Consider the following 22,411-nt stretch of genomic DNA (forward strand, 5'->3'; position numbering starts at 1 on the left):
TCCCATGATTTCCTGAGTATCCGATTATTTAGGAAATAATATCTGTAACAAATCAATGTAAATCTTCCCTGAGCTTATAAATAGAGAGGAGGACTCAGGAAAGCAGGGGGGCTTTTTTCTTTTCTGACTTCTAAATCGTTTGAGATTAGAGTTATCATATCAATTACATTGTATTGTTCTTCAGAGGTTGGTGAAACTCATTGAACCCTAGTTCTTTGATCACTCCCTTTGATTTTATATCAATAACAATCTAAGTGGACGTAGGTTATTACCAGATCCTGGGGCCAAACCACTATAAAATATCGTGTTCTTATTATTCTTCGCCATCACGTTCTTTTCAACGCATTCATCCACGTCAAGCGTATTTTGACTCCGTGTCAGTTGCCCAAAATCAGGGTCAACACAATATGACCAAAATAACACTAAGTTTTATTAAATATACAAAATTCAAACTAAATTTAAAAAATGTAATATTTAATTTAAAAGTTATATAATTTTTAATTTAAATAAAATAAAACAAAATTAAATTTTAATTTATATCCTAAACTTAAAATTTAAACAAAAATCATACATAAGACTTAATTAAAATAAAACTAAATAAATTAAAACAAATTCCTAATTTCTCTCTTTTCCCTCTCTTCTCTCTTGATACCCATAATTCTTTCTTCATCTTCAGCAACGACAACCACAGAAGGTTGTCGTCGTTGACCTTGTCGTTGCGGATAGCCACCATAGTGCGGAATCACCAGCCAGCCCACCTTCTGCACTTCTTCGATTGTTGTGGATCTGAGGAAGGCCGACGTCAGAGTTGGTTCATGTCTTCTGGAACAACGGGGTTGACTCGTGGGTCTGGGCTTCAGGAACAATGGGTCTTGAGTAAGGCTCTTCAATGAATCTGAGAAAACTCATTTTTTCTCTCTGATTTTTTTTTTTTTTTCTGAAATGATTGAGTAAGGCCTATTGGTTTTTGAATTCATTTTTTAACATTGGATGTGTTGAGTTTGATATTTATAACCCAAATTTTCAGATTTATACTTGATGGATTAAAATATGTTATAATCCGAATAAACGATCAATCAATGAACACCCTAGTCTAGTATGAAAGAATGGATGTGATACAATTTAAAACTTTTTTTTAATATATATACAGTAATTCTGTTATTTTCCAATATCTTAGAGATTTATATAGGATTCTTCTTTCTTCACTAGCTTCGCTCCATCAAAATACCATGTCTTCATCCCAAAACATCGAACACGTCATCCTATTCAAGCTCAAAGACGATGCTGAGCCGTCTGAAGTCAAAGCCGCGGTCAACAAAATCAAGGGCTTGCAGACCATCGACGAGGTCCTCTACCTCACCGCTGCACCACTCCGATCATCATCAAACTCCTCACTCGCCTTCACACACGTGTCCCACAGCCGCTTCAGGTCAACATCCGAACTAAGCGCGTATGGCGTACACCCGCTCCACCTGAGAATGAAAAAAGAAGACAACCATCTCATCGACGATGTCCTTGCAGTCGATTGGTTCACCAACGAGTTCGGCGGTGATCACGTGACTGTGCCTCCCGGCTCCGGCGTGCGCGTGACATTGTGGAAGCTTAAGGAAGGTTTAGGCGACGAAACGAGATCCGAGATTTTGGAGGGGATGAGAAAAATTAAGGAAGGAGAAGAAGTGACTGAGTTTACTTATGGCGTGAATTTCTCGGATAGAGGGAAGGGATTCTCGATGGCAATTCTCACGGTATTTCGGAGTGAAAGTGAATTGGAAGCCGCAGATGATGCAAATCAGTACGAGAAGTTCAAAGATTATTTGGATACCACACTCGTGATTGAATTCGTGGTCCCGTCCCAATAATTCGCCATTTTATCCATCTCGATTCTTGTTATTGTTCCTATGGTTCTAAATCTATAAATATCCGGCCTGGACTTTAGATCATCGCTACTGTTATGTTTGGAAAGCTTTGCAGTTTGTAGTGTGACAATTTCTATCCAGTCTCAAATTAGTTTTTTTTTCCTTGATATTTTCAATAAATTGAACAATATTACATATAAGACTCACTAATGAAACTATTAAATTTTATCCGCCATTTTTTTTATTTTTTTATGTTTGTTTCACTCTCATTTAACTCAGAGATTCAATTATAGGTCAGAGATTCAATTATACTCTTTTTTTTTCTAGGGTAATTCAATTATACTCTTTAATTTGAATTGTTTGAGAGTTGAAGACACTATTTTTCTAATTTATAATTTATTGTTTAAAAATAAAATTGGTAATAAGGATTTATGGGCAAAGTTAATTCTACTTAAGTTAAATGATCCGTATAGATGACCATTAGAGAGTGATTTGTCATAATTATTATATGGAATAATATAATTATTAAACATTATTCTATAATCACAATTATTAACTAAAGTGTCTATCAATTGCCAATAAGCATCTTACTAAATGCATTAGAGGCTCATGGTAGCACTATAATAGCTATGTGTTGGCCCATTAAACTATAGTCCGCCACCACTATCATAATGAGCCCAATTGGCCCACTAATACCCCTTAGGGTAAGAGAGCATAATACATATAGGGCATGTTGCTGTAATTGAGAGGGTAGTGGTATTTGGTAAGGGTTCACTCCCCATAAGCCATCTCTTGCATATACATTTGATCTTGTGTGTTGATTTTGGCAGATTTCAAGTGTGGAAATGACTCATGATGGGATGAACAATTTGATAGGTATGTTCTTATTATTGCCTAATTAATGCTCTAAATAAAAAGTGTTCTTGGATTGAATGTGAGCATATATTGATTGTGTAGAATCTGTTTTGTGTATTAATGATGCTCATATTGTGTTTATAATCCAACAATTGGTATCAAGAGCTATGTCATTTGATTTTATGGCTTAATTTTGACATAAACCCATTTTTTTTCAAATTTGATTTTTGTACAAATAATTTCGAAATAATGTTATATTGATGTGGAAATCAGTTTTTGATAATGAGAGCTGGGTTTTAACAATGTTTTGGACAAAAAATTTCATGTGTATTGTTGTGAAACCGAGCTATTCTTGAAGCTCAAAAATGGAGGAAACCCATTTTCGGGTTTCATGCTTGTTTTGTTTTTTTGGATTGAGATGAGGAGAATGGGGATGCTAGGGTGGTCAGCGATGGTGAGAGGGTGAAAACCCAGTTGACGACAACGGAAATGGTGGTTGGAGGCGTCAATTCCAGGCGGGTTCTGTTTTGGGTCACGTCGACCCGCGCGCCCATTTCAAGGTTAGGGGTGACCTCTCGCACAAACGACGTGTCGTTTGCCATGGGGAGAGGTCTCGTCGTTTTATGAAAACGACATGTCATTTTCTAGACCATAAATATTTTTAAACAAATATTTAAGGCGCGTGTAAGGTCCAATTTGGACCATTTTTCCACCATTATACTAAATTTTTAATGCTATATCATTTCCATATGATTATGCACAAGATTAATCTATGAGTTTTATTTTATAATTATATTTGTATTTAATATTTTGTGCCATAAATCCAATTATTTATTGACAACAATTATTGCTTATTTTCTTGCTTGTCGTAAGAATAAGCATGTAAATTGTTTAGTGATGAGGAACATTTAAATATTTATTTATTTAAATTTTGTGTTTTTTCCTCCGAAGTTACATTAAGGTCCATATGAGTAATTAATTATCGTATCGATAATAATTACTTGGTAATATGGTGAAGAAAATCTATTGAATTTTATGAACCACAATTTGTCTATCCTCTAAATAGTAAAGAGAAATTTGACTATTGATGCATTAAATAGGGTATCATAACAAAAATATCTTACCCACTATATACATGTCCATTTGATCCTAGTATTTTACTTAGTTCCAAAAATACCCTTATCATTTGTTTCCCACTTTCTCTCTCTACTTTCTCGGACTCTCCCTCACTCTCTCTGTCCCGAAACCAAAATCCCCAAAATCACTCACTCTCCTTTTTCATTCACTGTCGAATCTATGGGCATCGTCTTCCACGACCACGACTGCACACCAGTGGCAAGAAATCTCGACCGGAGCAAGCGGGTAGGCGAGAAAACCCAAGAGATCGAAGAAACAATCCTGAAATAGAAAAAGGTGAAGGATTTACTTGTTTATTCTGCAATAAATTGTCTGGGCCTAGTTTATTTATTAATTTTTTGTTCATAGGATAGATTAGGGCTGAGGAATGAAGAAATCTGGGTTTTTATCGAGATTTTTATTCACCTCTATAGAAATTGATAGGTCTTGATAGGGCTCAATAGTATATGTTAGGTTATGGGTTTGATTGTGCCTCAATAGACCTCGACAAGCCTTGATAGAATTAGGCACACTTTGATTTTTGCATCTGCCTCGATAGGCCTAGATAGAGTTAGATATATTCTGATTTTGCATTGCCTCGATAGACCTCGATAGGCCTCAATATCCCATGCAAAATCATAAAATACCTAATTCTATCGAGGCCTATCGAGGTCTATCGAGGCAATAGACCTCGATAGGCCTCGATATCCTATGAAAAATTTTAAAAAAAAATACCTAATTCTATCGAGGGCAATAAAATCTAAAAAAAAAAAACTCAAATTTCTTCATTCCCCATCCCTAATCTATCCTATGAACAAAAAAATTAACAAATAAACAAGGCCCAGATAATTTATTGCATAATAAACAAGTAATTCCCTCACATTTTTCTATTTCGGGGTTGTTTCGTCGATCTCTTGGGTTTTCTCGCCTACCCGCCTACTCTGGTCGAGAGTTATTGCCACTGATGTGTGGTCGTGGTCGTGGAAGACAATGCCCACAGATTCGATAATGAATGCAAAATGAGAGTGAGAGATTTTTTGGATTTTGGTTTCGGGACCGAGAGAGTGAGGGAGAGAATAAGGAGAGTCCGAGAGAGTAGAGAGAGAAAGTGGGAAATAAATGACAAGGGTATGGACCTTGGTGAAGATTACATGGTATGGTTGGTGATGGAAACCATTCCATTCAGTTTGATGCGATCAGATCAAGCTACAATGCTCAGAAAGAGCAATGGACAGTTGGGGAGATGTATGCTATTCTTGCCAAGGAAGAGGAGGACATGAGAAAAGGTAGGGCAAGAAGCATCTCTATGGTGAAAAATCCTAACATTCCAAACAATCCTCACAAAAGAAAGTTCACTCCCAATAACTCTAGTGACCAAAAGCCTCCTAAGAAGAAAGCTTTTAGTTCTAAAGGGAATGACTAGTCAGACTCATCCTCTAATGGTCATAAGAATGAGTTTTTCAAAGGGAAGTGCAAGTTTTTCCAAAACTTTAGGCACAAGAAAGTTGATTGTCGAAAGCTCAAAGCTCACATAGAGAAGAAAGATAATTGTATTGTAATGGTTTGTTTAGAATCCAATATTATTGACGTGCCCTCAAATTCTTGGTGGTTAGACACTGGAGCCACAATTCATGTTACAAATTCCTTGCAGACAGTGACAAGTCGAAGAAGACCGAGTAGTCTAGAGTAGTATGTGTACATGGGAGACGATACAAAAGTCGAAGTTGAATTTTTGGGGACAGCTAGATTACAGTTGAATACAAGACATTTTTTGAAGTTACATGATGTTGCTTGTTATATTATTTTATAATATAATGTTTTAGATTAAATAAATGTGAAAAAGAGTGTCACATATTGTAACATGTAATAAAGAGTTACAATATTTAGATATATGAGAAATATCCAAATATGTAACATATTTGGTGTTACAAATTCAGCTACAAATTTGTAACTTCCAAATTTTACCCTTTATTGTGTAAATTTGTTGTTACACAATATTGAGATGAATTTCATAAAAGCCATATGTGAAGTGGTTGTAAGAGATATGATTTTAACCCCAATAATGTGTTTTGGGGGTTACAAAATCATTTGGGAGGGTTTGAAACCGTTTGGAAAAACAACACATTTTCAAGTGCTGAAACTGGGCTGTGGCTGCGACCACTGAATGATGGTGGCCGCGGCCTAGGGGACAGAGAGTAATGGCCGCGACCACTAATGTCCCTGGCCGCGGCCATAGGTGCATTTCAGGCCAAATTTTCAGTTTTTTCCAAATGTGTTGAACGATTCCAAAAACCTAAATAACTCCCAAATCTCAATTTTAATTCCATAATAATCCAATTAATCATTGGTAACAGCCATGGGGGTTGGTGGAATTTGAAATTCAAAGGGTGTCTCTAAACTCTATAAATATGAGCCTATAGCTCACTTGAAAGACACAACATTTCTATCCATTAGAGCACTTGGCTAGAAACACCTTGAGGCTTGATAATTCCATAAAGCATTTCCAATATCTGAGTGAGATCCCTTAGTGCTTGAGTTAGGGGGAAATAAGCTTTTGGACAAAGGTTTTAAACCTTGTTCAAGTTGGTGATCCCCAACACTCTTCACTTAGGTTGTGTAAGTGAGTTTTAACTTTTGTTTTTGTTCTTACTTTTCACACTATTGCTTTTCTTCTTATTCTCTTGTTCTATTTACTTGTAACCTTTGTTTAGAGTTGTAGTCTTCTTTTCTTTTGTTTCAAACACCTTGTAATGGCCCAAATTTTCTAATAAGGTTTAGGACCTTGATTAGGAGGTCAGGAGGGTCATAATTGATTTATTATGTTATTAAATTATTATATGCATGTTTATGTGAATTATATTATTATATGATGATAAATGCATGCATATGGGTCCACATTTTATTATAAGGGCATTTTGGTAACTTGGCCCGTTGAGGGCGTGATTGTGTATTTTCATGGATGTGGGTGAATTATAAATTATACCACATTATATGTGGATTTGTTCGAGCCATTCGGCATGAGAAGATCATGGAATGCAAGTTATCAGTCTAGTCATAACGGGGTTAGTTTCGGGGCTCGGGGTGAGTCTCGGGGTAATTTGGTGATTAGAACATTGCCGAAAATTAAAGGGTAATGGGATGTGATTTATTAGTTTTTGAGAATATTGAGAATAATGGGAATTGGAGGACGTTAATTATGATTAGCGGGATAAGTGGTGAAAGGACTATTTTGCCCTTAATGGGTTTTGGGAGAGTGTTTTAACCCTAGGGGCATCATGGTCATTTTGGATCAAAATCAGTGACTTAGTCACCCTTCCCCTCAGCGGAAGGTAACCTTAGAAACAGAGCATCATTATCATTCTCTCCCTCTCTTCTCGATCATCATCCTTCCTCTTCTTCCTTTGTTTTTTTTTAAACTCCCTTTGAGGATCCAAGCTAGGAGAGCGAGGCTTGAGGGCTTAGGACCTTGGTTCAACCATTGAAAAGGATATAAATCAAGCTTGAAGTAAGAAATTCAGCCATGAAAATCTTTGGTTTATACCCTGTTTTTCTATTAGTTTCAGCTAAGAATTCTGAAGTGGATAGTTGGGGATTCAATGAGGTTTTTGGAGAAGTTTGCTTGGGTTTTGATGAGGTTGTGGTATGAATGAAGTTTTGGGGTTGAATGGTATGTTTGGATGATGTTTTAGGTTGGTTTGGAAGCTTAGTTTTCAGGGGAAGTCGCAGGGGAGAAGACAAAAGTTTTTCTGGTCTGTCAGTGGCGCCCCAGTGCTAGGCAGAGCAGGAACTGGGGGTTCTCTCTGACTTGGGCAGTGCCCCAGTGCTACCAAGCAGCATCCCAGCGCTAGTGCACTTTCCAGGAAACCTATTTTTAGGGTTTAGGATGACTTTGAGGGCTCGGGGGATGGTTCCACTACCCCGTTTGGGTAGTTTGGGAGTCCCGGGAGCACGGGATTGGTCCCGGGAGTGAGGTTTTAGATTATAAAACTTTTTATGATTTATTTTATTGATGGGATTCCATATTTGGTTATGACTAGGTGACCGCTAAAGGATTGATCGTTCTCAAGGGTAGTTCTTTTACTAATGACATGCATGGTTATTATTGAGGCATGTTGAGTGTTGAAATGTGGACATTGAATGCATATTAAATGCTTAGAAAATCTTGCTTATTTGAGATGCACGAGAAACATGTGGTTAGGGCATGCCATGAATGTTAAATATGAGATTGATCAGAGCTTGAGTCTTGTGTTTGTGCATGATCCTAATTATGCTAGCAATTGTTAAGTAAGCATGTTGAATGCCCTATATTTGGATATTTGACACATGATATATGCCTGGTAGCATTGCTTACTTGTGCGTGTTACTGACCTAAGAGTCAGAAGCGGCATAAGCGTCATGAACGCAAAGCCGATGAAAGATTATATCTAATCGACATCAGCATTGAATGACTCATATGGAGCCTTAATGCTAGACCGACCCTAAGTTCGATGAAAATTATAAGCGCTTGTCTAGTCTATGACTAGTTACTCAGAGCCAGGGCCAAAGGCCTAGGTGACTGTTTTGTCATATGGCTGAGGGAAATGGAATCCCACAGTAGTGACTCTATGGTCACTCGGTAGGTGTAATGCCCCAAATTTCCTAATAAGGTTTAGGACCTTGATTAGGAGGCCGGGAGGGCCATAATTGATTTAATATGTTATAAAATGAATATATGCATGTTAATGTGAATTATATTATTATATGATGATAAATGCATGCGTATGGGAGTATTTAAAATGATAAGGGCATTTTGGTAATTTGGCCTGCTGAGGGCATATTTGTAAATTGGGTGCATATTGTAATATGTGAATGAGATTTCATTATTATGGAGATATATTCGAGCTATTCGACATGAGACGGTCATATATAATGGATTAGCGGTTTTGTCATAACGGGGTCAATTTTGGGGTAATAGAAATGTTATTTGGTGATAGATTGGGAATATTTGAGATCAGGGTGAAATTCTGGAAGTTTTGACTATAGTGTCCCCGGGGGTGTTTTCGGGACCCCGAGCACTAGGTTTTATTTGAGGTTACTTAAGCTTGAAGTAGCTTGTTAGATAAGAACGTACGTTAGAAACTTCTCGTTCTCTCTCAAAACAGTCTATTTTACCGTTTGAGCCTTTTTGAGGAAATATTGAGTTCTGGGAGTCGGAATCAAGCGAGGTTCGAGGCATAGCGATCCTAGGAAAGATTAGAAGCTTCTTAACCAAAGGATTTGATGAGAAACAACCCAATCGAAGGTAATCTAAGTTTGAAGTTTTAAGTTTTTAAAGTTTTAAAGCTTAGAATTGGACTTTGTTGATTGTTGAGTTTTTGGTTGGTTTGAGCCTTGGGTTTTGGTGGTTTTGGACCATTGGGGAGTTTGGGAACTTTGATTTGATGATTGGGGAATGTTTGGGAATGTTTTTGGAAGATTTGGAGTGTTTAAAACGCGTTTGGGAATGGCCCAGGGTTGGGGGCCGCGGCCCTAGTTCGAAGAAGCAGGTGTCAGGAAGTGACCCTTGCTGGGCGCCGCGGCCCTTGCCTCAGAGAACCCTGGGGGCCGCGGCCCAAGGTGCTAGGGCTGCAGCCCTTGCCCTGTTTTCACCCCATTTGCTCGTTTTGACCCCGAGAACTTAGTTTTGGGCCTCAGGAGTGTCCCTACTACTTGGATTAGTTTGGATTGATCTCTTGGGGGCTAGATATTGGTGTGGAACCTTTGATTATCATGTTATTAATGGTGTTCCATATTTGGTTATGATTAGGTGACCGCTAAGGGTTTAAAGGTTGATCGTTCTCAAGGACCGTTCTTATATCGGTACTAGCTCGAATCTGAGGTAAGAAAACTGCACCCTGTGTATATGAGACATGCATGGTTATCATTGATGCATGTCGGTTGATTATTATGTATGAGGCATGCATGGTTATTATTGATGCATGCCGGTTGGCTATTATGTATGAGGCATGCATGGTTGTTATTGATGCATGTCGGTTGATTGTTATGTATGACATGTGTGGTTATTATGATGCATGTTGGTTGATTAATGAGTATGACATGCATGGTTATTATTGAAGCATGTCGGTTGATTATTATGTATGACATGCATGGCTATTCATGACGCATGCTGGTTGACTATTAAACGTGATACGCATGGCTGTTATTGGTGCATGTTAGGTTTCTGGATTTATTGCATGTGATGCGTGAGAAACATGTGATTGGGACATGCCTTTTATATTGAGTATGATATCGTTCAGAGCTTGAGTCTCTGTGTTGATGCATGGCCCTAATGGTACTAATACCTGTTTAGTAAGCATGCTAAATACCTCGTTTATGGATATGGAATATGTGATATGTGATTGGTGGCATGTCTTACTGGTGAAAGACACTGACTAGTCAGGGACCGACTCTAAAGTCGAGAATCACGCATTGAATGGCTCTATGGCATTAATGCTAGACCGACCCTAAAGTCGAAGAACTTATAAGCGCTTGCCTGGTCTACGACCAGATGACTATAGCCAAGGTATATGACCCCGGTGACCGTTTGTCACATGGCTAAGGGACGTTGTCCATAGTTTCGACTCTAGATTCGTGAGGAAGGTTATGTTGGTGACTAATCACCTTGCACCTGTCCTAATCAAACTTAAGAAAGAATCACTTATCGGTTAAGCCCTGGTGACCCTATCGTCACATGGCTAGAAGGAGCGATGATCATTATTGTGACTTTTGGCTATTGTCACCTATTTGCTTGGACTGATAGTCCTGAATGGTTATTATGATCGTTGTTGATATTATATCATGCTTTATTGGGTTTTCTTGCTGGGCTTCGGCTCACGGATGCTACGTGGTGCAGGTAAAAGCAAGAGGAAGCTGGACCATCCTTGAGTTGGAGAGCTTAGGTGATGACGTGTACATATGCAGCTGCTCGTCCGCCACGGCCGAGGTTTAAAGTGGAACTAGGGTTAAACCCTGTTTTGCCGCTTAGAACGGCCTGTTGTAAATATTTTCTGTAATAGACTCTGAAACTTTATTTTCGGGATCCCAATGTATATATTAAACGTTTTAGTGAAACGTTACATCCTAACCAAATTTTTAATCCCTAAACCGCTAATCATACTTAGTTTCACGATTTTGGCCAAATGACTCGATTTGCGAGTTTAGCACTGTTTACAAGGCACACAGTAACGGTCCCTGGAGTTTGGGGCGTTACAGTAGGTTTATGCTAGTGACTATTTCATCAGATACCTATCTTGTTTAAGCTAGTGAAATGATCACTTATTTGTAAAGCCCAGGTGACTGTATCATCACATGGCTAATGGGAACTGAACCCACCTTAGTGACTATTACAACTGTCACTCTTCTATTTGGGGCTAAAAGCCCTGGATGATTATTATGATCATCGGTTGATGTTATATACCCATCATTATCAGAACTTATTTGCATGCGTGATTAAGGCTATTATTGCTAGGCATGCACATTACGATTTGATGACATGTTATTACTGTTCATGAGCATATTGAGTTTTCTTGCTGGGCTTTAGCTCACGGGTGCTATGTGGTGCAGGTAAAGGCAAAAGAAAGCTAGACCATCCTTGAGTTGGAGAGGTTAGGTGACGATGTGTACATATGCGGCTGCTCGACCACCACGACCAAGGGTTGAAAGAGGAACTATGGTTAAACCTTGTTTTGCTGCTTAGATCGGCTGGTTGTAAATATTTTCTTGTAATAGACCTTTAAATTATATTTTTGGGATCCCAATGTATACAGTAAGCGTTTTAGTGAAACGTTACATCTTAACCAAAAATTTTAATCCTAAACTGCTAATCATACTTAGTTACACGATTATGGCCAAATGACTCAATTAGCGAGTTTAGCACTGTTTAAAAGGCACACCATAACGCTCCCTAGAGTTAAGGGCGTTACAACTTGGTATTAGAGCGAGCCAAGGTTTATGGTTCCTAAAGACAAGCTGGGCATGTACACTCGTCACTGAAGATAGCTTCACTCAGGGAATGGTAACTATTTCTGTGGTTATGTGCTTAACTGCTTAAATAGAATGTAAATGCTTTACCTGCACATTGTATTCGGGAGCATGAGTGTAATGCCCTAGATTCCCTAATGCGGTTTAATGGCTGGATTAGTAGGTCGGGAGGGCCATAACTGTTTAATTATGCCATTAATTGAGAATATGCATGTTTATGTGAATTATATTATAATATGATGTTGAATGCATGCATGTGGGTCCACATTTCATTACAAGGGTGTTTTGGTAATTTAGCCCGTTGAGGGCGTAATTGTATATTTGTATGCATGTCGGTGACCTATTGTTGAGACCACATTATAATGTGGGTTTTTTCGAGCTATTCGGCATGAGACAATCTTGGAATATTAATTAGCAGTCTAGTCATAACAGGTTTAAGTTCGGGGCTCGGGATGAGTCTCGGGGTGATTTTAATAATTAGAGTGTTGCTGGGAATTAAAGGGTAACGGGATATGAATTATTGGTGTTTGAGATTATCGAGAATAGCGGGAATTGGAGAGCGTTAATTATGATTAACGAGATAGGTGGGGAAATACCAATTTTGCCCTTGGGAGCCTTTAGAAACCCTTAATTGACATAGGGGTATTTTGGTCTTTTCACCCCTAGGATAGATATAACCATTTATGGCTGTAGAAAGAAGTAGAAAACAGAGTATCGTTTGGAGCTTTCCCGTACCTTTTCTCCTTCAGTGTACTTTGTGATTTTTGAGCCATTCTTGAGGATGCAAGCTTGGGAAGTAAGCCTTGGGAGTTTGGGAGTGTGTTCCACCTTTGAAAAGCATCATAAGTTGAGCTTGGGGTAAGTTTCTGGCCATTGAATTCTCTGGTTTGCCCTGTTTTTGTTTTGGTTTTCAGTTGTGATTTCTAGGTTGAATACTTGGTTTTGTTGGGAGTTTTGGCTAGGGTTCTTATGGTTGTGATGCTTGGGGTATGTGAGGATGGTTTTTGGGTTCATTTGGGTCCAAAAATGTGATTTGGAAGCATTGGAAACAAGTTGGAATCGAAGGAGTCGAAGAAGAAGGTTTAAGGGGAGTGTTGGTCTGGGGGTAGCGCTAAAGCGTCCATCCTAGGGCGCTATAGCGCTACACAGGATGAATTTGGGCGGTTTGGGGGTTCTGAGTATAGCGCTGGGGCACTAGGGAGCATCGTTGTAGCGCTGCTCTATTCCTCCAAAGTCTCGTTTTGAGTGTTTTTAAGGGTTTTTTACTCGGGGTTTCAATCCTTAAGGCCCGGGATCGAATCTACTCACTGTGTCGGCATGTTTCGAGGTCCCGAGAGTGGGGTTTAGGTTAGGACCCTTTCATTGTGGATTTTCATTAATGGAGGTTATAATTGGTTATGATTAGGTAACCGCTAAGGAATCAAAAGTCGATCGTTCTTATTATACTTCTCGCTCGAACCTGAGGTAAGAAAAATGCACCCTATGTATATGACATGCATGATTGTTGTTGAAGCATGTTGGTTGATATATGTGGACATTGATTGCATATTAAATGCTAGCAAATGTTGTTTACTTGTGTATGGCACTGACTAGTCAGGGACGGCACTGGTCGCATATTACTGACCTGAGAGTCAGAAACAGCATAAGCGTCCTGAACGCAGGGCCGAATGAAGATTAGATCTAATCGATATCAGCATTGAATGACTCTAAGACATTAATGTTGGCCCGACCCTAAGGTCGATGAATCTTATAAGCGCTTGACTAGTCTAAGCTAGTTACTCAGAGCAAGGGCCTAAGGCCTAGGTGACTGTTTGTCACATGGCTAGGGAACAATATTCCATGGTTATGACTCTATGGTCATGAGGTAGGTTATGTTTATGACTAGTCATCATGCACCTATCCTGTTTAAACTAGTGAAAGGATCACTTATCTGTTAAACCCCGGTGACCCTATCGTCACATGGCTAAAGGGAACTGTACCCTCCTTAGTGACTTTTGCGACTGTCACTCCTCTGTTTTGGACTGAAAGTACTGAATGATTATTATGATCATTGTTGATATTATATCATGCTATATTGTGTTTTCTTGTTGGGCTTTGGTTCATGGGTGCTATGTGGTGCAGGTAAAGGGAAAGAAAATCTCACCCAGCCTTGAGTGGAGAGCTTAGGAGGTGATGTGTACATATGCGGCCGCTTGACCACCACGGCCAAGGAGTTCTCAGAGGAACTAGGGGGTTTACCCTATTTTTGCCGCTTAGGTCGGCGGGTTTGTAAATTTGAAACAGTAATGACCATTTTGAGTTGTAAATAACTTGTAAATGTTTTTATGGGCCCATGTACAGTTTTATGCATTTAATAAAATATATCCTTTCCTTTTTATTGGTTTTCCACCTTAGCCTGTTAATAACACTTAGAGCACGTTTTTAACCAAAGGACTCGGGTAGTGAGTCAAATTTTTGGTTCACCGTTCACCGTAACTGTTCTGGGGTAACCAGGGCGTTACAATGAGATTCTGATAGAGCCTGACTCTTGACTATATGATTACATGCTCCGTGAATATATATATGAATGTGATCATATGATTACCTGCTCTATGAACATATATAATTGTGATATTTGCATGCTGGAGTTGGAGGCATGGTGTGAATGTTGGAAGAGCAGGGATTATGACTGATGTGTGAATGTCGTGGGCATGTTTTTAGCACTGCAGTGAATTGTGAATGTGGTGTGGTAAGATTGTTTCTGTGGGGAAAGCTCTTGATATGCTCATCATGATTAATGGGTCGAGTTATTGACTGCAAATTCAATGAGCAGGTTTATACCCAAGGTAGATTATGAGGCCTAGTGGTGGTTATTCTGAGGCTAGGAGTTTCCGCCAGGGGTTGAATTCTTCATCTGCCTCTCAAAGTTTCCAGCAAATGCTTACAGATGTGTAATTAAGATTGCAGAGACAGGAGGAAGAGATTAGGTGTTTGAAGCAACAACAAAATTTGTTGGGAAGCACCTCTTCCTTTGTTATGCCAGTTTTGGCTCAGCTTAGGGTTGAGAGCAGATGGGAATTTCTCTGTGGAAGATTCCAGGAGTATTACCCTCTAGTCTTCAAGGGAGGCCTAGATGCATTCAGAGCTGAGCAATGGATGGGCATGATCAGTTCCATTCTGGACAGTATAGGGCTGGTAGGTCACGATAGGGTGATCTGTGCTACATATGTATTGCGGGATGATGCCCAGATGTGGTGGGAAGTAGTATCCCAGACACAAGACACAGCTGTGATGGTCTGGAAAGAATTTAGATAGCTGTTCAATGAAAGATATTATTGTGATACAGCCAAGACTGCTAAGATGAATGAGTTTCTGAATCTCGTTCAGGGAAATGCAACAGTAACCGAGTATGTTAAGAAATTTGATGGGTTGGAAAATTTTTCTTTTGATATGGTACCCACAGATGTAGCTCGAAAGGAAAGGTTTATTCAGGGATTGAATCCCAGAATAGCTTGGGGCATTAGAGTTGCCCCAGGGCATGAAATCTCTACCTACGCTCAGGTGGTAGGGAAGGCTCTTACTGTTGAGAGCATAAGAAATGAGAAGAAGAGTGATAGGGAGCACGGATCTCAAGTAGTGGTCCCTCTACTTATTGGACCAAGCAAGAATGAAAGCTGGAAAATTTATCCAATATGCACACGGTGCAAGAGGCGTCATCTGGGAGAATGTCGAGCAAAGGCATGTTTCTTATGTGACATGGTTGGGCATTTCAAGAAGGATTGCCCAAGGCTAAGAAAGGATGAGAAAAGGGGGATGGATAACTCGACTCCAACTCGAGTGTTTATTCCAAGGCAGTCAGAGACTGAGACTAGTTCCTCAGGGGTGGCAGGTCAGCTTTTTAGTTCTGATTTGGTATTGTGTTGACTAGTTTGGATGCCATGCTGTTTCTTTGTTTGTTGCATCTAGAGAGGCATATACTTGCTATGCATATTGCATGGTTATGTTATAAAGAGAATGTGATACAATATTGGTAATTTAAGAGATGAGTTGGATTAAGGTGGAAATGACTCATCAGTTGTTTTTGGTAAAGTTGGTTATGATTGGCTTCAGTATAATTCTGGATATGGATTGGTTAACTAAGTATGGGGCAATGTTAAAATTGCAAGGAAATGGTAGTAACTCTTGGGCTTGAGAATGGAAAGCCTTGTGACAGTTGGCAATGTTCATGGTTTTGTATGTTGGTGCATCTGTATTTAGAGCTAGAGATCTATTGCAAGGGGGATGCATAGAACTCTTAGCTAGTGTGGTGGATACCACTTAGATTGTGCCAGTGGGATTAGGACAGACTGGATTAGTCTGTGAGTTTCTGGATGTATTTCCAGGTGAATTGCCAGGATTACTTTTATAAAAAGATAAATGGTGGTTTGATTGGTGCCAGGAATGGAATCAGATCTAGGGCACTGTTATAAACGGCTCAGCAGAGTTGTAGTAATTAAAGGACTTAGTTATTGAGTAAGATGATATTCTCCAGGGTGGATCTTTGATCTGGTTAGTACCAGCTAGAGATCAGGGAGAAGGATATGCAGAAGACTGTTTCTATATCGGATAAAGGCACTGGGAGTGCTGAGTATATTTTGAGGATTTGGTTAATGCCAAGCTTGCTTTGATGAATTAGATGGATAGAGCATTCAAAGGATTATTTGAATGGGATTTGTGTTCGTCTTGGAAGATGGTATTGTGATGTATTTCTTGCGGAGATTTGCCAAGGTCAAGGAACGCTTCGGTGGGCAAGAGTTTCCCTTGGATGGGCATGATATTATGTGTGCCTTGGGAAAGAGTTCTGAGTCTTTTTATAGATCAGAATCAGTTTGTAGGCTGTTATGACACCTCGGTGGCAGGGAGAAAGGAATTGCCTACGCATCATATTGGTTAAAGGATTTAACCAGAACTAGAGTAGAGTTTCTGGTGGGCCAGGTGGCTAGTTTTATGCTTGAGATTACTATCTCAGAGAAGATCAAAAGGAAAGACATTTAAGTGATCCGCAGATGGAAGAATTGAGAGCAATGTCTTAGCTGGATTAGCTAAGGGTTATACAGTGTCAGGTATGAATTTATTGAGGTATAAGGATCAAATTTGGGATCCGATTGACGTTGAGATTTATTGGGAGATTCTGGATGAATCTCATATTATCCTATTTTATTCTCTTCATTTAGGCATCATAACAGTGTAGTAGAGTTTGAAAGCTTAATGGTGATGGCCTGGGATGGAGAATGACATAATGGAATACGTGGTAAAGTTCTTAACCTGGTAGCAGGTCAAGACAGAGTATCAGAAATCAATAGGGTCATTGTAGCCTTTGAGTATTTTATAGTGGAAATAAGGAAACATCGCGATGGGTTTCACGGTGGGGCTGCCTAGGATAGTGGGTCAGTATGAGTTGGCATTGGGTCATTATGGACCAGTATTCCAAGTGAGTTCATTTCTATCAGTAAGAACAAGTAATGCAGCTGATCAGTTTTCAGACCTATATGTGAAACAGGTAGTGCGCCTTCATGAAATTCAAGGTCTATCTTATCAGATGAAGAATTTATTGTTACTTCCAGGTCATGGAAGGGTTAAGGAAGGCGATGAGTATATAGATGGAATTCAGTATAGTTCATTTGTAACGACCCAAAATCACTAATAGGGCTTAAGGGCCTTGATCAGTAAGCCAGGAGGGCATGATGGGAATTATGTGTGATTATTATGATTTAAGCATGTTATATGATTACTTGAGTACTTGAGATGCATGACTATGTGTGTTAGTGTGCATATAGGCCCAGATTAGGTTAGAAGGGCATAATCGTAATTTTAGCCATTATGGGCATAACTGCTTTAATATATGTGATAATTGTTGAGACCACATTATTATGTGGATATATCTGTAATCTATGAATCGAGACGATCCTAGTGAGCAAAGTAGCGTGAAAGTCATAGCGGGGATTTATACCCGGCTCGGGGTGAGCTCAGGGGTGTAAATGGGAATTTAGTGGATAAGCTGGAGATTATTGTAACATTGAGGAAGGCTATTGGTGATTAGTAAGGTATTGGGAACTAAGCGGGAAATAATAGAGACATTCGAGGAAGTAGCGGAAATTAGGCAAAATGACTAAAATACCCTTAAGAGGACTAAAGGATTAGAGTTAGCTGTGAGGGCATAAAGGTCATTTGACTTTTAAGGAAGGGTATTACTGAGGTTTTAAGATAGTGGGATTTATAGAATATCAAAAGGGTCTGAAAAAGAAGGGAAAAGAAGGAGGGAAAACAGAGAGAGTTTCTTGAGTCGGTTTACACTTTCCTTCACCTATTTCTGGAGAATTTCTGGAGTAAAGCCTAGAGGAGAGCTGGGATAACCAAACATCAAGAACCTTGATCTATGACTAAGGAGTTGACAGAGGTTTAACAGGGTTTCACCAATACTTGAGGTAAGAATCTAGAGTTCATCCATTCTCTGTTTCTGGTTTGTTTAAAGCTGTGGTACTTGAGTTGAATTGAATGAAACTTTAGGGAATTCAAGCTTAGGGCTGAGGAGCAGCAAGCCAAGGGAGCCTAGGGTTAGCTTGTGGGCGAAATTCTATCAAAGGTATGAATTCTAAACTCTAGTTCTGATGTTCAGCTGGTTTATGTTAGGTTCTGAAGTTTGGAGGTGGCTATGGTGAATTTTGAGTTTGTGATTGCATGTGCTTGGAGTTTAGATGTTTAGGGTGCTTGGGATGGGTGGAGTGTGGTCATGAGGTTGTTTTTAAGTTTGGGTAAGAGTTGGAAGAGGTTTGGTTGAGGTTGGCTCGAGAGAAATCGCACAAAGGAAATTTTGGTGTTGGGCTGCCTGTGACTAGCGCTACAGCGCTAGCCTTTGGGCGCTGTAGCGCTAGGCCCATATGCTGGAAGGGTTTTGGTTCTGTTTGTAGCGCTATAGCGCCCTCCCAAGAGCGCTGTAGCGCTACCCTGCCTTCTGAAGGGGATTTTGGGGTATTTTGCAAGGGTTTTTGACCTAAGGTTTGGGGTTTGGTTCCACCACCTTGTTTGGTGGAACTAGGACATCCCGGGGGCTCGGGATTAGCCCCGGGGCTAGGTTTTGAACTTGAGGATTGATGTTGACTTTGACCATGATTGTGTTTAGGTAAGCGCTAGGGCTCGAGAGGGATCGTGCTCAAGGTGTCGTGACATCGAAAACTAGTGAATTGAAAGGTAAGAACACTGCACCCGAATGTATGATTGTGATGGGACTAAGTGCTCCCGAGAATTGTTTGTGTCATCGTTGGTATTATGCCAAGGGGCACGTATAAGCGGTCTAAGAGTACCGTTCTTGAATTTAGCGCATGGGACGCGATTTGGCCACTGGGAGCCAGAAATGAAAGGATAACAGAGGGAGCAGCTTGTGAGCGCTAGCCCTGGTTATCATCTGTGCATTGTGTTATATGAGCTGATATGCTTTGTAAATGAAATACTTGATTATTGATTATATGAGACACTTGACTATTGATATGCTTGAGTTTATGAGATGCTATATGAGAAATTGATTTGACAGCGAAATGTGCGTGCTCTATTATTAATGTGTGTTCTTGCTGGGCCTTGGCTCACGGGTGCTTCGTGGTGCAGGTAAGGGCAAGGGCAAGCTGGACCAGGCCTGAGGTGGAGAGCTCCGAAGTGAATGTACATAGCCAGCCGTTCGATCACCACGGTCGAGGAGTGTGTCAGGACAGAGAATACCTAACAGCTCACTTTTGCCTTAGTATGGCCAGTCGATGTATCTAAACGTTGTAACTTTTGTAAATGGCTTTCAAACTGTCAATTTTGGGATCCCATGTTCGTAAACAATGTTTGGTAATGAAAACGTACTTTTGAGACCAAAACACTTTTAATCCTAGTTCCTTTACTATTTCAGTACACGTTTTTACTTTAATGACTTGATTAGCAAGTCTGGCACTTTATAAACACACAGTGTAGCGGTCCTGGCTATTCAGGGCGTTACAACTTGGTATCAGAGCGTCCTAGGTTTATGGGTCCTGAAGACTGGCTGGGTATGTACATTCGCTGCGGGAGACAAGCTCAACTCAGGGTTTGGTAACTGTATATGCATGGTTATGTGTTTAAATGATTTGAGTGAGATATGAATGTTGGTATCTGTTTGATGAATAGGGAGCATGAGATTCTGATAGGGCCTGGCCCTTGACTATTGCATGATGTTATTGAGGCGTGCTTATTAGCATTGCTGTGCATGTGAATGAATATCTGGATAAATTGCTGTATTTGATTGTTTGTGAATGATTGGAGTTCCAGAGATGGATTATGAGAGAATTATTACCCTGTCATCATAGCCTAATTGCCGAGTCGTTGTTTGCAGATTGACTTGAATAGTTATGCGTTCAAGGAAATCCACACGACAAGCCGGCAGGTCTGGGGCTAGAGAGGATGACCAGGGCCCAACCCCTCCGCCAGTCCCTGAGAACTGGCAGCAGTTAATGGCAGAAATGCAAGCTAGGCTTCAGAGCCAAGATGAACTGATCAGAATTCTGCAGCAGGCTCCATCTGGGAGTGTTGCCCCAGCTGGGCCACCGGCATTGGTACCTGTGGTACAGCCCGTTGATGTTGGTAACAAAGTGGAACCGTTGTATGAGCGGTTCAGGAAGCAGCAGCCCCCAATCTTTGAGGGTGGGCCAGATCCCCTAAAAGCTGAGCAGTGGATGACCTTGATCACCACTATACTTGATTATATGAAAGTAGAGGGACATGAGAGGGTGGCCTGTGCCACTTATATGTTGAGAGAGGATGCCCTAATCTGGTGGGAGGTGGCGTCACAGACTAGAAATGTTGCTGCAATGACATGGGAGGAGTTTAGAGATTTGTTCAATCAGAAGTACTATAATGTTGCCGTCAGGGCAGCAAAGGTGAATGAATTTGTGGGATTGGTTCAGGGCAGTATGACTGTTACGGAGTATGCCTTGAAATTTGATAGACTTGCAAAGTTTTCACCAGATCTTGTTCCTACCGATGCGACCAGGTTAGACAGATTTGTTAGAGGGCTAAATGTCATGATAACCCGGGATGTAAGGATTACTACGGTTCCTGGAGTGACCACCTATGCCCAGGCTGTGGAGAGGGCTTTGACTGCTGAGGAAGCAGAGAATAGGATATGGAGGGATAGTGCAGCAAGAAGGGAGGGCCGTAGACCGGTGCCTCCGTATTCTGGTTCTAGTAGAGGTGGAGGTGTTAGTGATCTGAAGAGAAAGACTCCTGAAGCCCCAATTGCTCCTAGGTTTGATAAAGGAGGTCGGGGTACTCAGGGTGGCCGTCGGGGAGGCGGTGATTCATGGAGGACCTACCCAGAATGCCCGAGGTGCAGGAGACGTCATCTGGGCGAGTGTCAGGCTAAGGCCTGTTATGTATGCGGGGTGGTGGGACACCTCAGGAAAGATTGCCCAACAGTGAAGAAAGGCGAAGCAGGAAAAGTGGACAGCTTGACTCCAGCTCGAGTGTTCACTTTGACGCAGGCAGAGGCCGAGGCTAGTCCCTCGGTAGTGACAGGTCAGCTTTCTAGTGCTGGCACTTCTTTTACTGTTTTGATTGATTCTGGTGCTACGCATTCATTTGTATCTGATAGGGTGATTGATAGATTGTGTAGACCTAGTGAGTTTAGTGCCTCAGGGTTTGGGACTATCTTGCCTACGGGAGAGCTGGTGGTGTCTAGGAGATGGGTTAGGGCACTGCCAATGTTAGTTGATGGTAGAGAGTTGTCAGTGGACTTGATTGAGTTAGGTATGGAGGACTTTGATATGATTTTAGGTATGGATTGGCTGGTTAGATATGGAGCTACCATTGACTGTAGGAAGAAAATGGTGACTTTCGAGCCAGAGGGTGAGGATCCCTTCGTTTTTGTGGGAGCGGTGCATGGACCCCGTGTACCCAGGATATCTGCATTGAGAGCCAGAGATTTGCTACAGGGTGGATGTATAGGCTTTTTGGCTAGTGTGGTGGATACCACCAAAGTTTCACCAGTTGGACCGGAGGAGACCAGACTAGTTTGTGAGTTCTTGGATGTGTTCCCTGAGGATTTGCCTGGGCTGCCGCCGCGTAGGGAGATTGAGTTTGTTATTGAGTTGGCACCGGGGACAGAGCCAGTGTCAAGGGCACCATACAGGATGGCACCATCGGAATTGAAAGAGTTAAAGATACAACTGCAGGAACTTCTGGATATAGGGTTCATCAGACCTAGCTACTCACCATGGGGTGCACCAGTTTTGTTTGTTAAGAAGAAGGACGGGACTCTGAGAATGTGTATTGACTATCGGGAGTTGAACAAGTTAACTATTAAGAATAAGTATCCCCTACCGAGGATTGATGACTTGTTCGATCAGCTGCAGGGTAAGACGGTGTTCTCAAAGATAGATCTTCGATCTGGTTATCACCAGCTGAGGATCAAGGATGAGGACATACCTAAGACGGCCTTTCGGACGCGGTATGGGCACTATGAGTTCTTGGTCATGTCTTTTGGTTTGACCAATGCCCCAGCAGCTTTTATGGACTTAATGAACAGGGTATTCAAGGATTTTCTGGATCAGTTTGTTATA

General features: G+C 40.7%; 1 protein-coding gene across 1 annotated transcript; it reads left to right on the forward strand.

Moving 5' to 3' along the window:
- Positions 1 to 614: 614 nt before the first annotated feature.
- Positions 615 to 2,091, forward strand: LOC133793795 (stress-response A/B barrel domain-containing protein DABB1-like). Its single transcript, XM_062231068.1, has 2 exons — positions 615 to 876; positions 1,210 to 2,091. Exons 1-2 carry the CDS (start codon positions 816 to 818, stop codon positions 1,857 to 1,859), a joined length of 711 nt encoding a protein of 236 aa, XP_062087052.1. The 5' UTR covers positions 615 to 815; the 3' UTR covers positions 1,860 to 2,091.
- Positions 2,092 to 22,411: the final 20,320 nt, after the last annotated feature.

Source organism: Humulus lupulus, chromosome 8 (genome assembly GCF_963169125.1).
Source record: "Humulus lupulus chromosome 8, drHumLupu1.1, whole genome shotgun sequence".
NCBI lineage: Eukaryota > Viridiplantae > Streptophyta > Magnoliopsida > Rosales > Cannabaceae > Humulus > Humulus lupulus.

Coding starts and splice junctions, on each gene's coding strand:
- LOC133793795 (XM_062231068.1), top strand. CDS start 816: ATGTCTTCTGGAACAACGGGGTTGACTCGTGGGTCTGGGCTTCAGGAA. Junction 877..1,209: donor TCAGGAACAATGGGTCTTGA/GTAAGGCTCTTC, acceptor TTTCTTCACTAG/CTTCGCTCCATCAAAATACC.